We start from the raw sequence: 20,112 nt of genomic DNA, 5'->3' as shown, positions 1-20,112 counted from the left end.
CTTGAGGTTGTTCCCTTCATTCTTCTTTCTCTTAGAAGAATTGTCTTCTGTGGGTTGTGTCGCGGAGGGCATAACCGAGTTAGTGGCTGAGTTAACACTTTTCATTGTAGTTATTGAGGGCAGAAGTGCCAGTTTAAGTTCCAACCTTGCCTCCTCTACATTGACAAACCTTTGGGCCCGAGTGGTGAACTCGGCTATTGTCCTCACTGGCTTCCTTTGCATGTTGTCCCAAAGAGGACTTTCTGGCAGTACTCCAGCTCGTACTACCATATGATGGCTACTATCATCAACATTACGAGCTCGAGACACCTCTATATTGAACCTTGTTAGGTAGCTCTTTAGTGATTCACCTGGTTGTTGTCTAACATTTGTTAGGGTGGAAGCCTCGGGCTTAATACTCTTCGCAGCTTGGAACTACCTTTTGAACTCCATGAAAATTGATCCTAACATGAGATTGAGTGTCTTCGAAACTTTTCAAACCAATTCTTTGATGGTCCAGTGAGTGTGGTGGGGAAGAGCATACAACTGAGCTCATATCCAACATTGCTGGCTCGCATCACAATATTGAACGTGCTCAGGTGGCCACCTGGTTCGGTAGTCCCATCGTAGGTTGCCATGTGGGGTATCTTGAAACAATTGGGGAATGGTGTGCTTGAGATATGGGGAGCAAAAGGCTCGAGCTCCTCATCTAAATCATAGGCCTTTTCTTTATTTTTCTCTTCTTAAAGGATCCTGAACGCTTCCTCAAGTTGGTTGATTCTCTTCTGAACCAAATCCATCAGAGGGGGAGCTTGCGCTACTGGGAACTGGTTGTTGTTCTTAAGAACTCCAGCTTCTTGTTGTAGTATAAGGTTGTATTGATTTCCATATACTGGTTGTTGAGGCTCCCTTTTGGCATTTAAGTGTGCCCTTAAGTCCGGGTTCGACTAATTAAACTGCCCCCAGTTCTGGTTCAGGTGGTCTCGAAGATCAGGATAACTATTCAGATAGTTCTCATAATACCTAGGTTCGATGTTATAAACACTCAATGACTTGCTGTAATCTTGACTTCAATCACAAAAGATGACACTTCTTTCTGGCTGTTGTGAGATGGGTTACTCACATGCGCCCTAATTCCGGTTGCCTGTGACCTCGATACATCACTCCCCTACGCTTAGGTCGAGCACGATGGCTCATGTCCTAGCTTCTACTTCTTACACTTTGAGAAGGCCTCCGAGGTACTCTTTCCCCCAATTGATTTTTGCTGGGAGCTTGCTGAGGTACACCCAGAGCTGGAGAGGGATGCTTGATCAGTGATAGAGGATGCCTGATTGGAGATGGTGGTGACCTCTCATTGTTTGGCCTTGAAGGTTCAGAGTTATTATTATTCCTCCCTGGTCCTGGGTTATCATTCCAAGCTTCCTGGGGAGCTCGGCTATTCGTAGAGTCTACGGGAATGTTCCTAGCTGGGTTGTTCCTGACAGGGTTTCGTGATGACATCCTGGGCAGGTTTTCTCCAGTATTCACCCTAGGCTTTGGTTGAGCTTGTTGGGCCCTTTGCTTGGCCATCCTGGCAGTCGTACTTCCCCAAGGTCTCCCCCTGGTCCTTTGTGGGGGTGCCTAGGTCTCGACGGCTTGTCTTTCCATCTCATCATTTAGCCGCATTACCTCGACTAACTGTTAATACAGCCTCCGATTTTCGAGCTCAACTGCTGGCACATATATTTCCATATCATAATAATCCTGCTCATTTGGTTTAGAACTTTGACCAAGCTGTCCTCTGGGAGACAATGAGGCACTCCCCTCATCGGGACTCCGATCCACGACTGGTTGTTTTCTAGGCATTCGAGGATGCTTCTCAGTACGTGGAGTATTTTCCTCAGGGATTTGGGGAAGTGGTCGCCCACTGGTTCCAAGAATATTTAGGGTAGCCATTGTTTATAAGAGGGTAGTTTTTCACTAAATGGTAAGAAGAATTTCTTAATGCTCTGAATGAAAGGACCAAACTGTTGACGCGGTTTTCGTCAACTTAATTATGTAAAGCAATTAAACAATTAAACAAGAAGAAAAGAAAAGAAAGATTTTTACGTGGTTCAATAGTTAAAATCTGCCTACGTCAAAGAGTCACTTTTATTAACTTGTATGCGTTAAAGCATTAGGAAAGAGCGATTTCACAGAGCATTTTTCAATACAAAGTTGTGCCTGAGTAAAAATGACCAGATCCAGGCTATTTATAGACCTACTTACAAGAATATATTCCCACAAGTTTAGGGAAGTTACAACATATATTCAAATATAAATTCAAATGAATATTTGAATAATAATAATAATACAACTTAAATGCATTATTTAAATATATATCCCATAAAAAATAGGGATTGAATACACGGTTTAACCTAATCCCAAAGAAATAAGGATTTCCTAAATACTTTTCTGTGTGTATGTTTAACGGGTCTTCGAGCTTAAACATTGCTTCAATGCGCTTTCAAGATCACGTAATCGTTCCAGTTGTTGCCACCTCATTGCTCGACTAGTTTTTCGAACTCATCCTTTTGGTAGGAGACTTCTGCCTTCAAGCCTGCAACTCATGCTCGTGTGCTGATGACGTGGCACTGGAACTTTGTGTTTATTTGTGCAAGTATAATGCTAATACTTGTTAACTTTGAGCTTACAACTTAGGAACCTACATTTCGAGGCTATTTATTTAATCTCAAAATTTGGATATAACAGTAATGTAAGAAAGTAATAAGAGTAATGATAGTGTAAGAACGTTCTAATCTATTGCTTTATGAAAATGTCGCTCAACTAATATTTATTAGAAAAATACCATTTTAGAGAAAAGGTTTAGCGTGACCTTGATAAAATATGCATTTTGGGCCCAATTGTTTAAAATAAAAATGTAGTGTCTTTATGCAGTCTTTGAAAATAAAAATAAAAATTATAAGTCCCTCACTAACGTTAATAAACATAAACTGTAACATATAATTTCATAATCTTTATTGGCGCACATCTTGATCGTTAAACGATCATAGGACACCCTGTGTTATACATGCCGAGACATTGAAACTTCCCACATCACTGTGTGTGCCAAGGAGAAACTCTATTGCCTACCTTAAATGGGGAAAGTAAGGGGTGAGCTAAAATCCCAGTAAGGAAGTACAAACAAATGCAACAATTTCAAGAAATAATAAAAAACAAATACATACGTTTCATAAAACTCATAACATATCATATCATAACCATATCATATTCATTTGATCATAATCATATCGTATCATACTCTTAATCATATTGTATCATATTCATATTCATATTCATAATCATAATCATACTTCATACTGCATGTGAGCATGTCACTCCTATTCTCCATGTCACATCGTGAGGTAACCAACAAAAGTATAAGCCGGTAAGACCTCCTTTATGAGGTAAACAAGAGCTCTGGTCATCGAATAACTTCGGCGCGTCCACCCTATGAGTTACGTCATATCCTTAGTAACTCCTGTGCTATGTCGCGCTCTGCATGCTAACAACCACTACTTTTTCATACATAACACAAGCAGACATACAACAATCCATAAACTAACATAATAATTTATACTTTTCATAAAACTTTAGCTTACCATACTTATACTTTCCCTTACACTATAACTTCACAACATAATAGTTCATACCTTTCATAACATAATTCATAAAAAATTATAACTAACTTCCTTACCTCAAGTCCAAGCAAAAATAAGGTTCGAGGTACTTCACAACGAGCCTAGAATCACAACCAAACGTTTGTCTTAAAATCATGTAAGATTACACATGCCCGACATACACACCCCACGTGTGCATAGGTCATGCACACGTGACACAAGTTGCACCAAACTCTATTTATACAACAACATCATAGAAAATCATAAAAGAATAATGACAATTCTACTAGAAAAATCTTACTAATTTCAAATCAGGAACCATGGATTTTATTAAATAGCATATATGTGAGCGTAAAAGTAAACTTGCATGTAACATGCATACGTAGGATGGTTCTTAAATCTCGCTTGAAGTTGGTAATATCTATTCCTTAATTTTCTTGTCAATTTCACAAAAATTCAGCAAGTATAAAATAAATTACCAACTTGGTTAATGCTACTTTATTATTTTAAATCATACAATTGTCATTCATAAATTTTATTACAAAATTTTAATTTACTAAAATAACCTTTTAGCTTTAATTGTACAAAATAATAATCTCATTTATTATTTAATAACAATGAAATGTGACAACATTTATAATTAATTTGGCGAAATTAATTACTTGCGAAACAATTAATTTGGCAAAATTAATTAATTTCATAAAAGTACCTTTTTAAATTTGGCATAATTAATTAAATAATACAAATAAAATGTGACATATTTTAATCTTTTTAAAAATATATATATAATTTCTAGACCAAAAATTCAAAATAATGATAATTAGCTAAAAATTTGGTAAAATGACTAATAATACTCACATTTTCAATAAATCAAATTCTAGACTTCTTTTCAAAAAGAATTTTTTGAACTTTTAAACACTAAAAATATGCATATATCTTATTAAAGAAAAATACATTATTTATGCATGATATTCACCTCTTACTTGTCTTAGTTTTAAAACATGAAATTTTAAGACATAATTTGTTCTCCTTTTAAATTATTTATAAATTACCATAAAATATAAACTAAAAATCAGCAAGCAGAATTTATTTTAAATATACTCGTAGTCATTCCTTAACCATTTTAACAAATTAACCTAACATGCTTCTATACCTTTATGCATTTCAATATGACAATTAGCATACAAATCAAATCATTAACAAAATCAAGTTACTCCAATCACACTATATCCACATAGCTGAAACCCACATAACCCAATACCTAAGAACATTACAAATAGGTATATCATAAAAAATGGTTTCTAAAATCAACAACAAAGAGCAACAAATTTTCATACTAAATTTTTAAGCACACCCAGAACGAAACCCTATATCCATGTTTCTATCTTCCAAGTTTACATTTAAGTGCCAAAATGTCAAGATTCATTGAATCAACAATATCTCATCATTAATTAATCTTTTAAACAATTATAAATCAAAACCTTTAACAACAACTTTTTTTATGAACCCTAACATGCTCCTATTCCAAGGCATAGACAATTGATAGAACAAATCAATTAATATAAATATCATACACAACTTGTAACCCTAAATAAACACCCTAGGTCGAACCCCCCTTTAACATGTTTCTAACATCAACTTTCCAACTTTTCATAACAATACACCTCCATGTCTTTAAAACAACAATGATCCACAATAACTTCCAAATAGGATCATAGTCCCCCCCAAGGATTTTGAAACCCTAGAAGATACAACATCAAACCAATATGATCATATTTCTAATATCAAAACAAAATCAACAACAAAAGATTAAACACAACATTTCTTGCCAAACACCAACCCATATTTCAAACTACAACAAAATCAAGAAATCAAAACAAACATAGATTGAGGGAGGGATCCATCACCTTCCTTATTTATGTTCACAACACAAAAGCAAGAACACTCTTTTTTTCTTTGGGAATCTATGATTTTCGAAACCACCATAAAAGGAAAAGAAAAGAAACTTAGTGATGATGAGAAGACTAATCTTAGGGAAACAAACCAAAACCAAACAAAGCCATACCTATAGAGATTTGAGCCCCTCCTCTTGTCTTCTCCTTCTCCCCCACGATTTCTCTCCCTCTCTTTCTTTCTTTCTTTCTTTATTTCTTTATTTCTCTCTCTAGCTCATGAGTTCCCTTTCTCTCTCTATGTGCAGTTAGCCACAATGCTCAATGGTAGAGAGAATTTCCTCTATTTCTTTTTATCTCCACCAAGCCTAACCCTAAGAGGAGATCTCCTCATTCAAAACCCTATCCTCCCCCTTGATTCTTTTCCCCCAAATTCAAATGATGGAGTACAAAAGGGGAAACTAATTCCATTGCCTTGACTGACTACCCCATCACCCCCTCTCTCTCTTTATGTCTCAACCACAAAGCCATTCACACTCATTCTCATTCTTCCAACTTTCGAAATTAGCACAAGACAACCAATACCTCAAATGCTCTTACCTTATTTTTATTTATTGATTTAAATTTTTTAAATAAATTGAAAAACGGAATGTCCTCTCTTCTCTTCTCTTCCATGCCAATCTCTCTCCCTTTCTCTTGTTTGCAATTTCCAAATGTTTCCAAAATTGGTGCAAGACCTTACCACTTAAATCTCTCATTTTGTCTAATTAAATGAAAATAAAATAAAGGAAAATAAAGAAAAGAAATTTTATAATGCTTGAGAAAACTATTGCACGCTCACCATGCAACCATGCACACGCACACATACAAGTGCTAGGGTGAATTTCTACTAACCATCTACATTGGTGCACACAACCAAGACTCAAGAAGTCATATTTAAAATAAATTAAATAAATAAATTAACAAAATACAAATAATTTATTTTCTACCAAATAATTCAAATACAATTAACACTAACAATTTATAATAAAGCCCACAAATTAATAAAATAATATAAAATTTTGATGCGCTACAGATAGATTAAATAATGAAATATAAAAGTGGGAGACATAAATAATAATCTAAGGAAGTAATAAGAGAAAAAGTAAAATGAGAGATTGATAAGAAAAAGAAAAAAAAAATAGAGTGGGAGATTTTGAGAGGAAAAACAAATGATGAGAGATAGAGATGTTTAATGGTATATTTAAAAGAAACTATTTAAATCATTGTTTAGTGTTTTAAAATTTTGATTGTATATTAAATAAAAAAGAAATATGTAAAATAATTTTACCAAATATATTTTAAAAAATATTCTTTATATTCTATGTAGTATTTTAAAGTTTAAACATATTGTATATAAGTTTTATACCGTAATATAGACATCTTCTATATAGAAATTAGGTATTTAATGATTTTTTGTTGTTGTTAACTTTACCAAAATATCTCAAATATTTAATGGAATATAATTTTAAAACTAATTAAAAATAAATATTTATTAATTATATTAAAATAATTTTTGAAATTCCGTTTTTAGTAATTACCAAATTAATTAAACCATGAATTAATTAAAATGCGGAATGGTAATTAATTGTTTACACAAATAGCAGTTCTATCGGAACAGAATCTGAACTTGTCACAACAGAACTGAACACAATAAATACACAATGCAAAAAATAAAGAACACAACGAATTTTTACAAGGTTCAGAAACCCTTTCGGATAACCTACTCCTTGTGGCCACGTCTAGAGAATAAACCAATTAGTAAAGAAACAATGTGTACAAAAGCATTGACTTAAACAATGTAAGACTCCCTCTTAAACTATTGCCGCAATCTTGTTGTACTCTTCTCTACGAATCTGATTTGATGAAACGCTGATTCTCTTGAACTCCCTTCAAAGAATAGCGAGTGCACACTTCCTCCCGAAGTGAGACTTAGATAGAATCCTCTCCCGAAGATCCTTATGAATACGTTCACAATAGACACTATCTGTTTACAATGGACTAGATAGATATCCACAAGTACACTCAGCACTCTCACAAAGATTAAGGTGAACAAACTTAATCTCTACAAATAAAGACACTCTTCAAAATAACATAACGTTTACAAATATTCAAAATGGAAGAGGTGAAAATTCAAAGGCCTTGGCAAGGTATTTATAGGTAGGGAAATCGTCCAAGGCCATCATTTTCTGGTATCTTTGAAATCAATTTGCGAATTCCTTTGATTAAGGAAATCAGCCAGCCATATGCATTCTGTGTCGACGGAAAAGGAAACTGATGAGTCAGCAACGTAGTCAGTCTCATCTGGCAGAATGAACATGGTCATTTCTTTTGACCATGTTCATTTTCGACACCAACTTAATTCTAGAATAGACATAATCCCACATAATCCCTGAAAATAATCTCAAGATATTTGCACAATATATTTTTACCAAAAATTAATTATTTGAGATAAATAAGGTAACAAATATATTCACACTTAAAGATATTTTCACATTACAAAATCAGCTGAAAATATTGCTAATAAAACCGAAAATCAATATGGAGATATGCTACTAATTTTTCTTTAAACAATTAAAATATTTTGTCTAAATTAAAGTTTATCCAAAAAAGAATTTTACAATCTCCCCCTTTGGCAACTTGATAGACAAGAATATTTTGAGTGTTTATTTTGAAAGATCCTGCAAAGACAAAACAGGTTAGAGCAAATAGCAAAATAGCAATAGATTTCTCCCCCTGCGAAAATTATCACAAATGTAACAAGGATCAAAAAATTATAGCATGACTCCCCCTACGAAAAACATCTCAAATGTAACAAGAATCAACAGCTTAAAACAGTATAAACTGATCAAAATGAACCATCAAAATGAACCATTTACTCCCCCTTGTTGTCTAGCAATAAGCCAAAGGAGTAACACCAACACAAAAAAAAAAACAATCCAAAGAGTCAAACTACTACTCCCCCTCTTTGTCTATCAGAAAAAAAACCAAAAGGCAATGACAACACAATTTTTCAAGCCTTCTTTGTGGTGACCGAGACGGTTTTTACCAATGGGAAATGCATGTACTCCACTGCCTTGAGTTTTCACCATAGATGCAACAAGCAAAAATAAAGAGATTTTTTTATTTTTTTTTTGAAAGAATGAGAAAATGAGTCTATCTTTGACCGATTATAAAGAGAAGAAAATGACACTCAGGGATTTGATTTTATTCCTTTTCAAGACCAAATTAATGAATTGATATCCCAAAAAAAAAAACTTTGCACAGTTAAGGAAAATAAACCAAGAATAGAAACTTTTGATGTCAAATAATATAATAAGTGACAAAACAAAAAACAACATATAACCAGTTTCCCTTTCTTGATAGCCACGGTCAAGTCCCTTTTTTTTTATATAATATAATATATAAACAAAAGTACCAAAAATATTCTATTTTGATTGTGCCCAATGTCTTCGTGCCTTGTCCTTGGAGAAAGTAACAAACATTAATTCTTAACATATTTTTACTATAAGGTTAGAAAATATATTTAATATAAATCTTACTTTTATTATATTTTTTTTAAAATCACAAAATATGTACTCCTGACACAAAAAATATTTTATCCAAATTAATAAGTGTGTATGAGTCTTACAAATTTTTCCAACAGTATATCTTAAGCATTTGTGTGTGATTGTGAAAGCAGAGATCATTGCCCTGTATGGCAATTTTAGCCTTTTTTAGGGTCATTGTCCTATGTGACAATTTTTAGCATTTTTCTCAAAGAGTACCAAAATTAGACGCTTTCACACTATACTGAAGGCTGCATTTATCAGTGGTAGAGTATCTTCTACATAATTTTTAGTTACATAGTTCCAACTTACTCAAAGATAGCATTTTACACAATAGTGTAGGTAGCTCTATTCTAAGATGGAGCCTGAAAATACTTTTAAGGATCAAATGCTCATACACAACAAACACAGATTGATTTGGAAGAATATTAATTGGAAGGACTATTTATTTTTTATTTTTTATTTAAAAAAAATGTGCATGATATATATTAACTATAAATTCTAACTAGTAAAAATACATTTTGTCATAATGTTTGAGACTTTCTATTTGGACAAGAACAAGAAGACATCAAGCAACTCTTTCTAGCACATGGATATGGCACAACACAAACAATATTTAATTAGTATAAGCCCCCAAGGATTTCCTGAGGGAATAAAACCTGACCGTATCAAGGGCTTTTGTGAAAATATGTGCAATTTGTTTGTCACACTCAATATATTCTAAGACCAAAGTTTTATTTTCAACAAGATCCTCAGTGTGTCGAGACACATCATCAACACAAAAACATTTTTCATGAGAAATTTTCAAATGTTTTCCCAATCGACCCGGTTCACATTTACCAAAAGAATATTTACTTAAAATCGGTAAATCATGAACATGACTCATACTTCCAATTTTTCTCAGATTTTCACAATCCACATGATCATGTTTTTCATGACACAAATTAGTATCACTCCTTGTAATTGTGTGACAATTGTGTGATTGAGATAATGTGTAACAATTATCGACAGATTTATAACCCTTCAAAACACAATTTCCATCTTGGTCAAGCACAAAACAATTATCAAGAGAAAAATTTACAAACAAGTCTTGGTCACAAATTTGACTTATACTAATTAGATTAATATTAAGTCCATCAACCAAAAGAACATTTTGCAACTTTGGTAGTCCTTCAGAATTTAGAGTGCCACTACCAAGTACTTTACAAGACTTACCATCTCCAAATGTGACTTCCCCATTTTTCAAAGTCTTGAAGTCAGTGAGTATGCTTTTGTTACCTGTCATATGCCTAGAACAACTACTATCAAAAAACCAAGAATTAGAAGCACATGTTGCAAGACAAGTAAAGGCAGCAAGACATTTGAATTTATTTTTCTTCACCCAAACTTTCTTAGGTGGAGTCCTTTTCTTCAATGGCATTTGTCTCAAATTACCATGATGATTAAAGTAATTTTTGTGAAGAAAATTCATCAAGGTAAAACATTTAGGTCGATATGACCTTTCACTCCACAGAAATTGCAAATTGGAATAAAATGACCAGATTTTTTATTCTCAAAATTTCTGGTATGTTTCTCATGTGATGTGACAGATTGAAAAGATGATGCCACATGAGTTTGAGTTGTTCCTGCAGAAGGGTCAGTTGTCGAAACAAAAGGAAGATTTCCATAAAAATAAATTGTTTTTCCTTTAGGTTTAGATCCATTTGATCCTAACCTAGAAAAATCACAAGTTTTTTGACCTGCAAACAGAACATCATCCAAAACCATAGATCTATGATTAAGCAATTTGACACCTTTCACAATTTTATCAACTTCATTAGACAAACGATTGATTTCAGAATCTTTAGCAACAATCTCAATTTCATATTTTTTAACAAAAGAGTCAAGTTCTTCATTTATCTTCTTGAAAACTTTGTTATTGTTTGCCATCAAACGATTATCTGAACATACTTTCAACCATTGATCATACATGTTTTTGTATGATTCTTTCAAAGAATCCTCATCCAAATCGGATTCATCTGAATCACCATGTGAACCCTCATCCGTTGAAATAGTATTATTTAAACAAACAAGGTTCTCATTCACCTGCACAGAAAGAGGTAAGCAAGAAAAAACAGAAGTTAAGGCAAGATTAGAATTTTCTTCCTCATCACTACTTTCAGAGTCATGGTCACTCCAAGTGACTGCCATGACCTTCTTATTTTTCTTTAAGGTATTGGCACATTCAGCTTGAATATGTCCAAAACATTCACACTCCCTGCATTGAATACCTTTTTTATTAGTAGATTCAAAAGGTTTTGAAAAATTATTACCTTTGGAGGATTTAGACATGTTTTTCTTGTTACTAATCTTTTTCATAAACTTCTTAAATTTTGTCGATAACAAGATCATTTCATCATCATCTTCCTCATCTAAGCTTTCCATTTTCTCTTTGGAAGATTTCAAGGCAATCGATTTCTCCTTCACAGCAAGTGGTTTCTCTTGGCGGATCTTTTGATTAAGTTCAAAAGTTCGAAAAGATCCCATCAATTCCTCAACTTTCAAGGTGTCAAGGTTCTTTACCTCCTCAATGGCTGTGATCTTGGATTGAAACCTGTCAGGAAGAGATCTAACAATTTTCCTTACCAAAACAGAGTCAGACAACTTTTCTCCTAAAGCAAAATATTCATTAGCAATGTCAGACAATTCTTCATAAAACTCAGTGAGGGTTTCTTTTTCAAACATGCGAAGGTTTTCAAATCTTGTGGTCAACATTACAAGCCTTGATTGCTTAACATCAGTGGTTCCTTCAAATTGAGTTTGAAGGATTTCCCAAGCATCTTTGGCAAACTCACAAGATGAAATCAATTTTATATAACTCTCACCAACACCATTAAAAATTGCATGTAAAGCTTTATTATTATAAATTGACAATTTATCTTCTTCATTAGACCATTCAAGTTCAAATTTCACCTGTGTCATATCGGATTTCAAATCTTTCTCGACAGGTGGTGTCCAACCGGTCAATACTGATCTCCAAGCCCTTTCATCAAGGGATTTGATAAAAGCTTTCATCCTTACTTTCCAGTATGGATAATTTGTATCATTTAGCAATGGAGGGCGAGTTATAGATCCACCTTCTGCAAAGATAGACATTTCACAAAGCACAAAACAAATGGAAAAATACAAGATCGCACTAAGAGTTTAGTGACCCGCTCTGATACCAATTGAAATTCCGTTTTTAGTAATTACCAAATTAATTAAACCATGAATTAATTAAAATGCTAAAATGGTAATTAATTGTTTACACAGATAGTAGTTCTGTCGGAACATAATCCAAACTTGTCACGACAGAACTGAACACAATAAATAGACAATGCAAAAATTAAAGAACACAGCGAATTTTTACAAGGTTCAGAAACCTTTTCGGATAACCTACTCCTTGGGGCCATGCCCAGAGAATAAACCAATTAGTAAAGAAACAATGTGTACAAAAGCATTGACTTAAACAATGTAAGACTCCCTCTTAAACTATTGCCGCAATCTTGTTGTACTCTTCTCTACGAATCTGATTTGATGAAATGTTGATTCTCTTGAACTCCCTTCAAAGAATAGCGAGTGCACACTTCCTCCCGAAGTGAGACTTAGATAGAATCCTCTCCCGAAGATCCTTATGAACACGTTCACAATAGACACTATCTGTTTACAATGGACTAGATAGATATCCACAAGTGCACTCAGCACTCTCACAAAGATTAAGGTGAACAAACTTAATCTCTACAAATAAAGACACTCTTCAAAATAACATAACGTTTACAAATATTCAAAATGGAAGAGGTGAAAATTCAAAGGCCTTGGCAAGGTATTTATAGGTAGGGAAATCGTCCAAGGCCATCATTTTCTGGTATCTTTGAAATCAATTTGTGAATTCCTTTGATTAAGGAAATCAGCCAGCTAGATGCATTCTGTGTCGACAGAAAAGGAAACTGATGAGTCATCAACGTAGTCAGTCTCATCGGGCAGAACGAACATGGTCATTTCTTTTGACCATGTTCATTTTCGACACCAACTTAATTCCATAATAGACATAATCTCACATAATCCCTGAAAATAATCTCAAGATATTTGCACAATATATTTTTACCAAAAATTGATTATTTGAGATAAATAAGGCAACAAATATATTCACACTTAAAGATATTTTCACATTACAAAATCAGCTGAAAATATTGCTAATAAAACCGAAAATCAATATGGAGATATGCTACTAATTTTTCTTTAAACAATTAAAATATTTTGTCTAAATTAAAGTTTAGCAAAAAAAGGATTTTACAATTTTAAATATTATAAAACATCACTATATATTTATTAATTATATTAATATAAAATCAAATGTTATAAAATATGATTATTATAATAATATTTAAGTATTATAATAGTATAAAATTTTGGCAGAATAAATATTAGTAATCATATATTATATAAATTCAAATATTATAAAATATCATTATCATAATAATATTTAATACAAAACTAGATAGTTAATAATTATATTAATCTAAATTCAAATGTTATAAAATATTATTATTATAATAATATATAATACATTATAAATGCATTATATATAAGTGTCGTGTATGTACAAATAATATGACTATGTAACTAAGTAAGAAATTAGAATAACATTTATCTTCTATCAAGAATAACAAGCTTATTATCCAATCATTGATGTGTGATTTGAACAATATCATGAATATTTTATATATTAAATAAGATAGGTTGTGATCAAAAAAATTATCATATTTATTTAAAAAAAACCATAAATACAATGTTTTAGTTTAATTTTTCTTTTAATATTTTTATGCCATTCTTTTATATAAAATATCATTTATTTATTTAAAATTTATATGACAATCATTAAAAAATAGAAGTATTTGGACATAACCAAATACGCGAGCTAAAATAATTTGGGCATTAAAGATAAAGTGTTTGGATATAACCAAATGTGTGAGCCAAGGTAATTTGGATATAACCAAATGTGCGATCTAGATATGACTAGAATAAAAATATGTGTATGGATTACGAACCAAAAACACGACCTAAATAAGTTTGGAACAAACTAGCTAAAACTAATCGACAGAAAGTTGGAATGTAAATAAACCTACTTCAAGTTAAGTCGAGATCGAAGCTGGAATATTTTACAAAAAGATAGTTTCGACCTCATAACTTTGGGGAGCTACCCGAAGACGAGGAAAAGTAACTAGAAAAGCAGGATATAACTAAACTACCTACCTTACACGCCATATAAGTACTTTCGAGTGCATGGTAAAAGTAAGTTCCGACCTTGACAAATAACGAGATCGGACACGGATACATCGAGTAAACTGTGCATAAATGCACTAAAGCTCGAGCATAAATCCACTGCGTGTTTGTACGAATAAACATACATAAGGACACTTTTAATATAAAATGCTAGAAATATTTCGACTTGAGAAATGTAAAGCGAAAATATTAAAGTAAAGTCAAATACAGTATTATAAATATCATAAGAAAATAGCTCTTTTACGAGCTATAAAATGTCTTAGCCCCAAGGGCATAGAAAATAAAAGATAAAAACTATTACACAGGTTTCAAAGGGACGCAGCCCCGGATCGAGATTTAGGAGGAAGGAGCGCCCTCCTTAGCCTTCTCAGCCTCCTCCTTAGCCTTCTCTGCCTCCTGTCGAGCAGCCTCCTCCGCATCAAGCTGAGCTTGCCATTTGGCCACGAGCTCTTCCTCAAAAGAGCCTAGGAAGCTGGTATTGAGATCGGAGTTACTGGCCCAGATCCTATATACATGGCTAGGTCAACCACCCGATCCTTCTTCTCCTTGAACTCCTTGAGAAGACGAGCCTTTTCGTCCCCCATTATCTCGAAGGTGGCCTTCTTCTCCTCCTCAAGCTTGGCATTGATCTTCTCAAGATCCTGGAGCCTGGCATTCAGCTTCTCGAGCTCAGGTATCCTGCCTTTCATCTGCTCAGCTTCAGCCTCCATCTCTGCTTTTGCGGCCTTGAACTCATCAGCGAGCTTAATTTGAAGATCTTTCGACTCTTGGGCATAGGACATGCTCGAGTGAACCTCGTTGTTCAGCTAGTAATTAAGCTGAGCAAAGGCAATAAGAGACTGAAACACAAACAAATCAAGTTAGAACATACACTAAGCACAATTACAACAAATAATAAGGTGAGTAAAGAATCGCAAATTTTGACCCCCACTGCACTTCCGAGTTCTGCGACATCTAGCAAGAGAACAAAAGGGTGAGGGCCAGACGAACAAGAGATTAAGAATGAAAATCAAGATGGCCTAAGCTCGAATGAGCGAAGCTATGGAACGAGGACGATCAAAAGAACGAGATCAGGCTCGGAGTATGTATTCCACGTAAAGAGGGAAAGGTGGATTTATTTTTGAGAATCCTAGATTTTAAGGGAAATAGTTGGCGGTTACTCAAACAATTATATTTTTGGGAAACATGCAATTTGAAAACCCTAATTCTATAGCCAGATTCTTGGTCTACACAATATGATACTTGAAATTAAGATAACCCAGTAAAAGATCCGAATTTGCATCGTTCATGCAAATTTCGGGTTTGGAAAATCCATAACAACAGAAGAGCCTAAAAACTACACGGTATTGATTAAAGCATTCTAGTGTGAAACTAGTAAATGTGCCTAAGTACAACAACGTAAGACATGCATGGAAAGAATAAAGTATAAATACGGATATAAGGGATCAAGAGCAGATACTTACACAATGTAGATGGTGGATACAGAGAAATAGAAGACCGAGGGAGAGGTTGCAAGAACGATTTCACAGAGTCAAAAAGAACAGCAGTATTTTGCTTCCTCGGCTTGGAGAACATGCAAGGACCGAAGTTTTTGAGTTCTGGTTTTCTTTTCTCTGAAAAATCGAAACGTAAAGTTGAAATGACGAAGACGACGACATATTTATAGGTCCCCAAAGGATACCAAACGACGAAACGATCTGGACCCTTGACCAATTTTGATATCTGATCAAATGGCCAAGGGACAAATGGAAGAATGGCGCCATAATGTTGGCAGGCGGATTGACGTGCGTGTGATGTAAAAGGCACTCAAGTACTCTGACCATCCAATACCTGGCTGACGTGTGTCTACACTCGAGTACGATAGATGGTAAATTTTCCAAGAAGGGCAGTTCAAAAGTTTCATTCTCATGAGATTCGAACTGATACTTTTGAGGGGGCAAAATGTTACACCCATATTTTGAGATTAGAAATTATGTCCCCAAAAACTGGGCTCATCAGGTGTGAGCTCGAAATAAACAACGATCTCGAGGACGTCTAGCCTCGAGAATTCTCTGAGCTCATAATGGCTTGACATTTGAGTATATTTTTCATCAATTTCCTTCAAGCGAGATAGCTCGAGCTCGGGAAGTGCAAGCTCGGATGTGATAGCCTCTTCAGCATCTATTTGCCCCGACCATAGCATAGGTTAGGTGGCAAGCTCGTGATTGACTCATGGTCTCGACAGAATCAATGCCAATTGTTGATCTCGAAAAATTTGATGAATCATCTAGGATAACCCATTACGTGTGAACATGTTGGTTGTTGTAAAATCTCAATATTTAAGGGATATCATTTAATCTGTTATTTGTTCCCGATCTTCGCGGGACGTTTCCATGTATATGGGCGATAATGTATTTAATATCATTATTTCAATCGATTTACAAAATATCTTCTCGAAATATGTGGGAATGAATTCTGCAACATTCTCTATAAATAGAGAAGGAATCACCACTTGTAAATGACCGATTTCTTATTTCTTGAGAGGAATTTTTGGACAAATCTTCTCTGAAAAGTTTCCAGAAAACTCTCAAGTCTTAATAACATAGACTCGTGGACTAGGCAGAATTAACTGCTGAACCACGTAAAAATCCTATTGTTTTTCTTCATTATTCATTTGGTTCATTGTTTTATTGTTTAATTGCTCTACAATTTAAGTTGACGAAAAACGACGTCAACAGAAAATAATTATCGCCTCAATTTTTGTATAATTAGAGAATCTTCCCCCTACCAAAATAATAATTTTGTTTTATTACTTTTTCATTACTTAAAATTGCTAATTACAAATTTACAATTTATAAATATAATTATAATTTTTGTAAATTAATTTTTTTTTATTTGATATTTAATAACTTATTTAGTCTATATATATTATTTGAGTCATAAGGATTTGTAAACTTATTAACTTGTGGTATACATACAAAAGTGGGAGTAACATGTACACAAACCCAAATGTTTTGATTGTATTCATTTTTATCTTCTAAAAAGTTACAAAGTTCATTAATTTCGAGAATAGGAATATGTAGCACTTCCAGAAAACAAGTCAAATTTAGTACAAACGTCATGGGCTATGATGGGCTTGATTTATGCTGGACAAGTAGAAAGAGATCCAACTCCCATTCATCGTGCTGCAAAACTAATTATCAATTCTCAAATGGAAAATGGTGATTTTCCACAAGAGGTACTCCTTTTCTTTGGTTAATTGTTTCTACTTTTATTTTGATGTTAAATGATTTTGTTGAGAAACAATATTCTAAAATTTTGTTTGAGTTTCTTCTTTTTCTAATTATTTATTTAAGTTCTCCATACAATGTTACATATAAAATTAAACTCTCCTTTATTTCAAAATTCTCATACATTTTTTATTTGGAATATTTAAATAATATATATATATATATTGGATTTTGCTTTATTTCCCCTTTTAAAAAGTCAAGTTTCAAACCTTCAACATTTATATATAATAAATCACTTTTTACCTTGTTTATAAGAATTAATTAATTGATATTATATTGTGATCCAGGAAATAACTGGAGTTTTCAAGATGAACTGTTTGCTATATTATGCATTATATAGAAACACTTTTCCCTTATGGGCACTTGGAGAATACCGTCGTCGAGTTCCACTGCAATGCAAAGATTAAGAAAAGCGAATAATGATATGTTCACCAAAATATTACACCAATTGACGTGGTACTGTTTTTTAAAACAGTGGGTCCTGCCTAAACTAAATTTAATTGGTTAAATGAAATTAATATATTAGTTGGTGTGATGTACCTTGAAACCGATATAAAGAGTTATGTAAAGCTCCTTTAGTATTTATGTTTAGTGATCATTTATGCTTTTCAACTCTTTCAGACATTCAAAGCATAAACTTCACAATTTCTATTAAGAACTCTTTCATCAACTCCCTAATAATAATATTCATGTGTCTTTTTTAAGGTTTATGTATCATTTGAGTTATAAGTAGTAGTTTAGTACTAGTTTAGTTATAAGTATTAGTTCGACTTTAAGTTTGTGCCTTCAAAGATACAGCTCCAATCTTTGGACATAATCAATCGTTTAAAACTAATGGTAACACCTTCAACAACAAGAATTTCACAGATAAGTTTTAGTTTTATCATAAAATTATAGTTGGTTTGAGGTTTTCTCCTATATAAAGAATTGGGTTGATACTTTTTTGAACTCTTTGTTTTGTCTCATTACTTATTTGGATCATCTGTTTTGGCAAATTACTTTTTAAACCCTGTGTTTTGCAAAATAATGGTTCAAATAGACCCAAAAACCTGATTTTTTATCAAAGTTTTTTTAACTAAAATTACAAATAATTCATTAAACTAACAGCTCAGAATAAAAGTGCAATAATTTTGTCTAACAACTGTGTTGTAATATTCAATTTTTTTGTTTAATAAAATTGGGTTTAGGGTTCTATTTGAACCATTTTAGAAAACACAAAGTTCAAAAAATAATTTTTTCAAACACAAAATTTAAACAAGTAATGAGACAAAATACAATGTCCAAAAAAGTATAAACCCTCCAAAATTTCTCGAAATAATTATCATTATTTAGCGTCCTAATCAACTTCTATTTATTTATTTTTTTTAGTTGGTTCTTTTTTGGCTCAAGCAATGTGTTTTGCTTGGATGAATAAATTGTGTGGTTTTAAGTTTGGTTTGTCTAAATTTCCAAGGGTAACTTTGTCTTAGACTTAGTATACTCTTTGGTTGGACAATTAACTTGTTGATAGGAAGTCGCTGGTTTTATTCATGTGATTCAGTTCACTATGTCAAAAAGAAAAAAAAACTCCCTAATAAATTTACTAAAGTTTTCTTGGCAAGACAGAGATGTATCGTACGTGTACGTAAATTTGAGGTCTAAAGAAAATGATATGGATAAGTAATAAACATGTGCAAGACCATAGTGAGTAGCCCAATAAAAGCTTGAAATGTATACATCATCATATATTAATTAGGTTATTTTGGATTTTTGTCCTCCGAACTATCATCTATACATTATCGTATCCTCTGATTTTTTCGGGCAGTTAAAATTTCCCTCTAAAATATTCATTGTGTTGTAAAGTACAACTTTCATCCAATTCCGTCTCATGTGGCTAATGAATGTTGATGTGGCTTTTTGTTGTGATATAAAATTTTATGACTAATGTGCAAGTATACACCATCACAAACATAAGTAATAAAGTGATAAGTATTCAAGTTCGTCTCCACATAGATTGCAAATTAAAATTAAATGCAAGAATTAATTACCAAACAATTTCAACCGTGGTAAAAATTAAAGTGTGTTGATTCTTTTAAACTAAAACTAATTTTAGCAAATTTAAAATGCTTAAAGTACACTAAGATGACAATCTAACGACAAGAGAAATTCGATTTAGGAAAATGGGCTTGAACTATTAAATTTCCCAATGTCAAGTAACATGTACAGTTTGCTGGATCAATATTTTAGCAAAAGTTCCAGAGCTAACAAGAATTCAAAATATGTACATAGAATTTTTCCAAATCCTATTGTGTTAATTCATTCACCTAATCAAACATATCCCTATGCCAAATTAGGTTTAAGAACACAAACTCAAGCTTCAATTCATAATAGTTACACAAGGAAAACAACACATTCCTATGCTATAGTAATAATCAGGTTATTATTTTCTTATAAGCTTCTTAATATT

At 32.9% G+C, this 20,112-nt stretch overlaps 1 protein-coding gene across 1 annotated transcript in view; it reads left to right on the top strand.

Moving 5' to 3' along the window:
• LOC133824021 (beta-amyrin synthase-like) overlaps positions 1–18,370 on the top strand; it is a 57,644-nt gene extending 39,274 nt beyond the window's left edge. Inside the window, exons 14-15 of the mRNA XM_062256879.1 lie at positions 17,450–17,614; positions 17,954–18,370. Coding sequence (XP_062112863.1) covers positions 17,450–17,614; positions 17,954–18,073 — 285 coding nt within the window. The 3' untranslated portion in view covers positions 18,074–18,370. The remainder of the gene's footprint in view (positions 1–17,449; positions 17,615–17,953) is intronic.
• Positions 18,371–20,112: the final 1,742 nt, after the last annotated feature.

The sequence above is a fragment of the Humulus lupulus genome, chromosome 3 (genome assembly GCF_963169125.1).
Source record: "Humulus lupulus chromosome 3, drHumLupu1.1, whole genome shotgun sequence".
Lineage (NCBI taxonomy): Eukaryota > Viridiplantae > Streptophyta > Magnoliopsida > Rosales > Cannabaceae > Humulus > Humulus lupulus.
The sequence above is the reverse complement of the archived record's forward strand: the minus strand, read 5'-3'. Positions and strand labels throughout refer to the sequence as shown.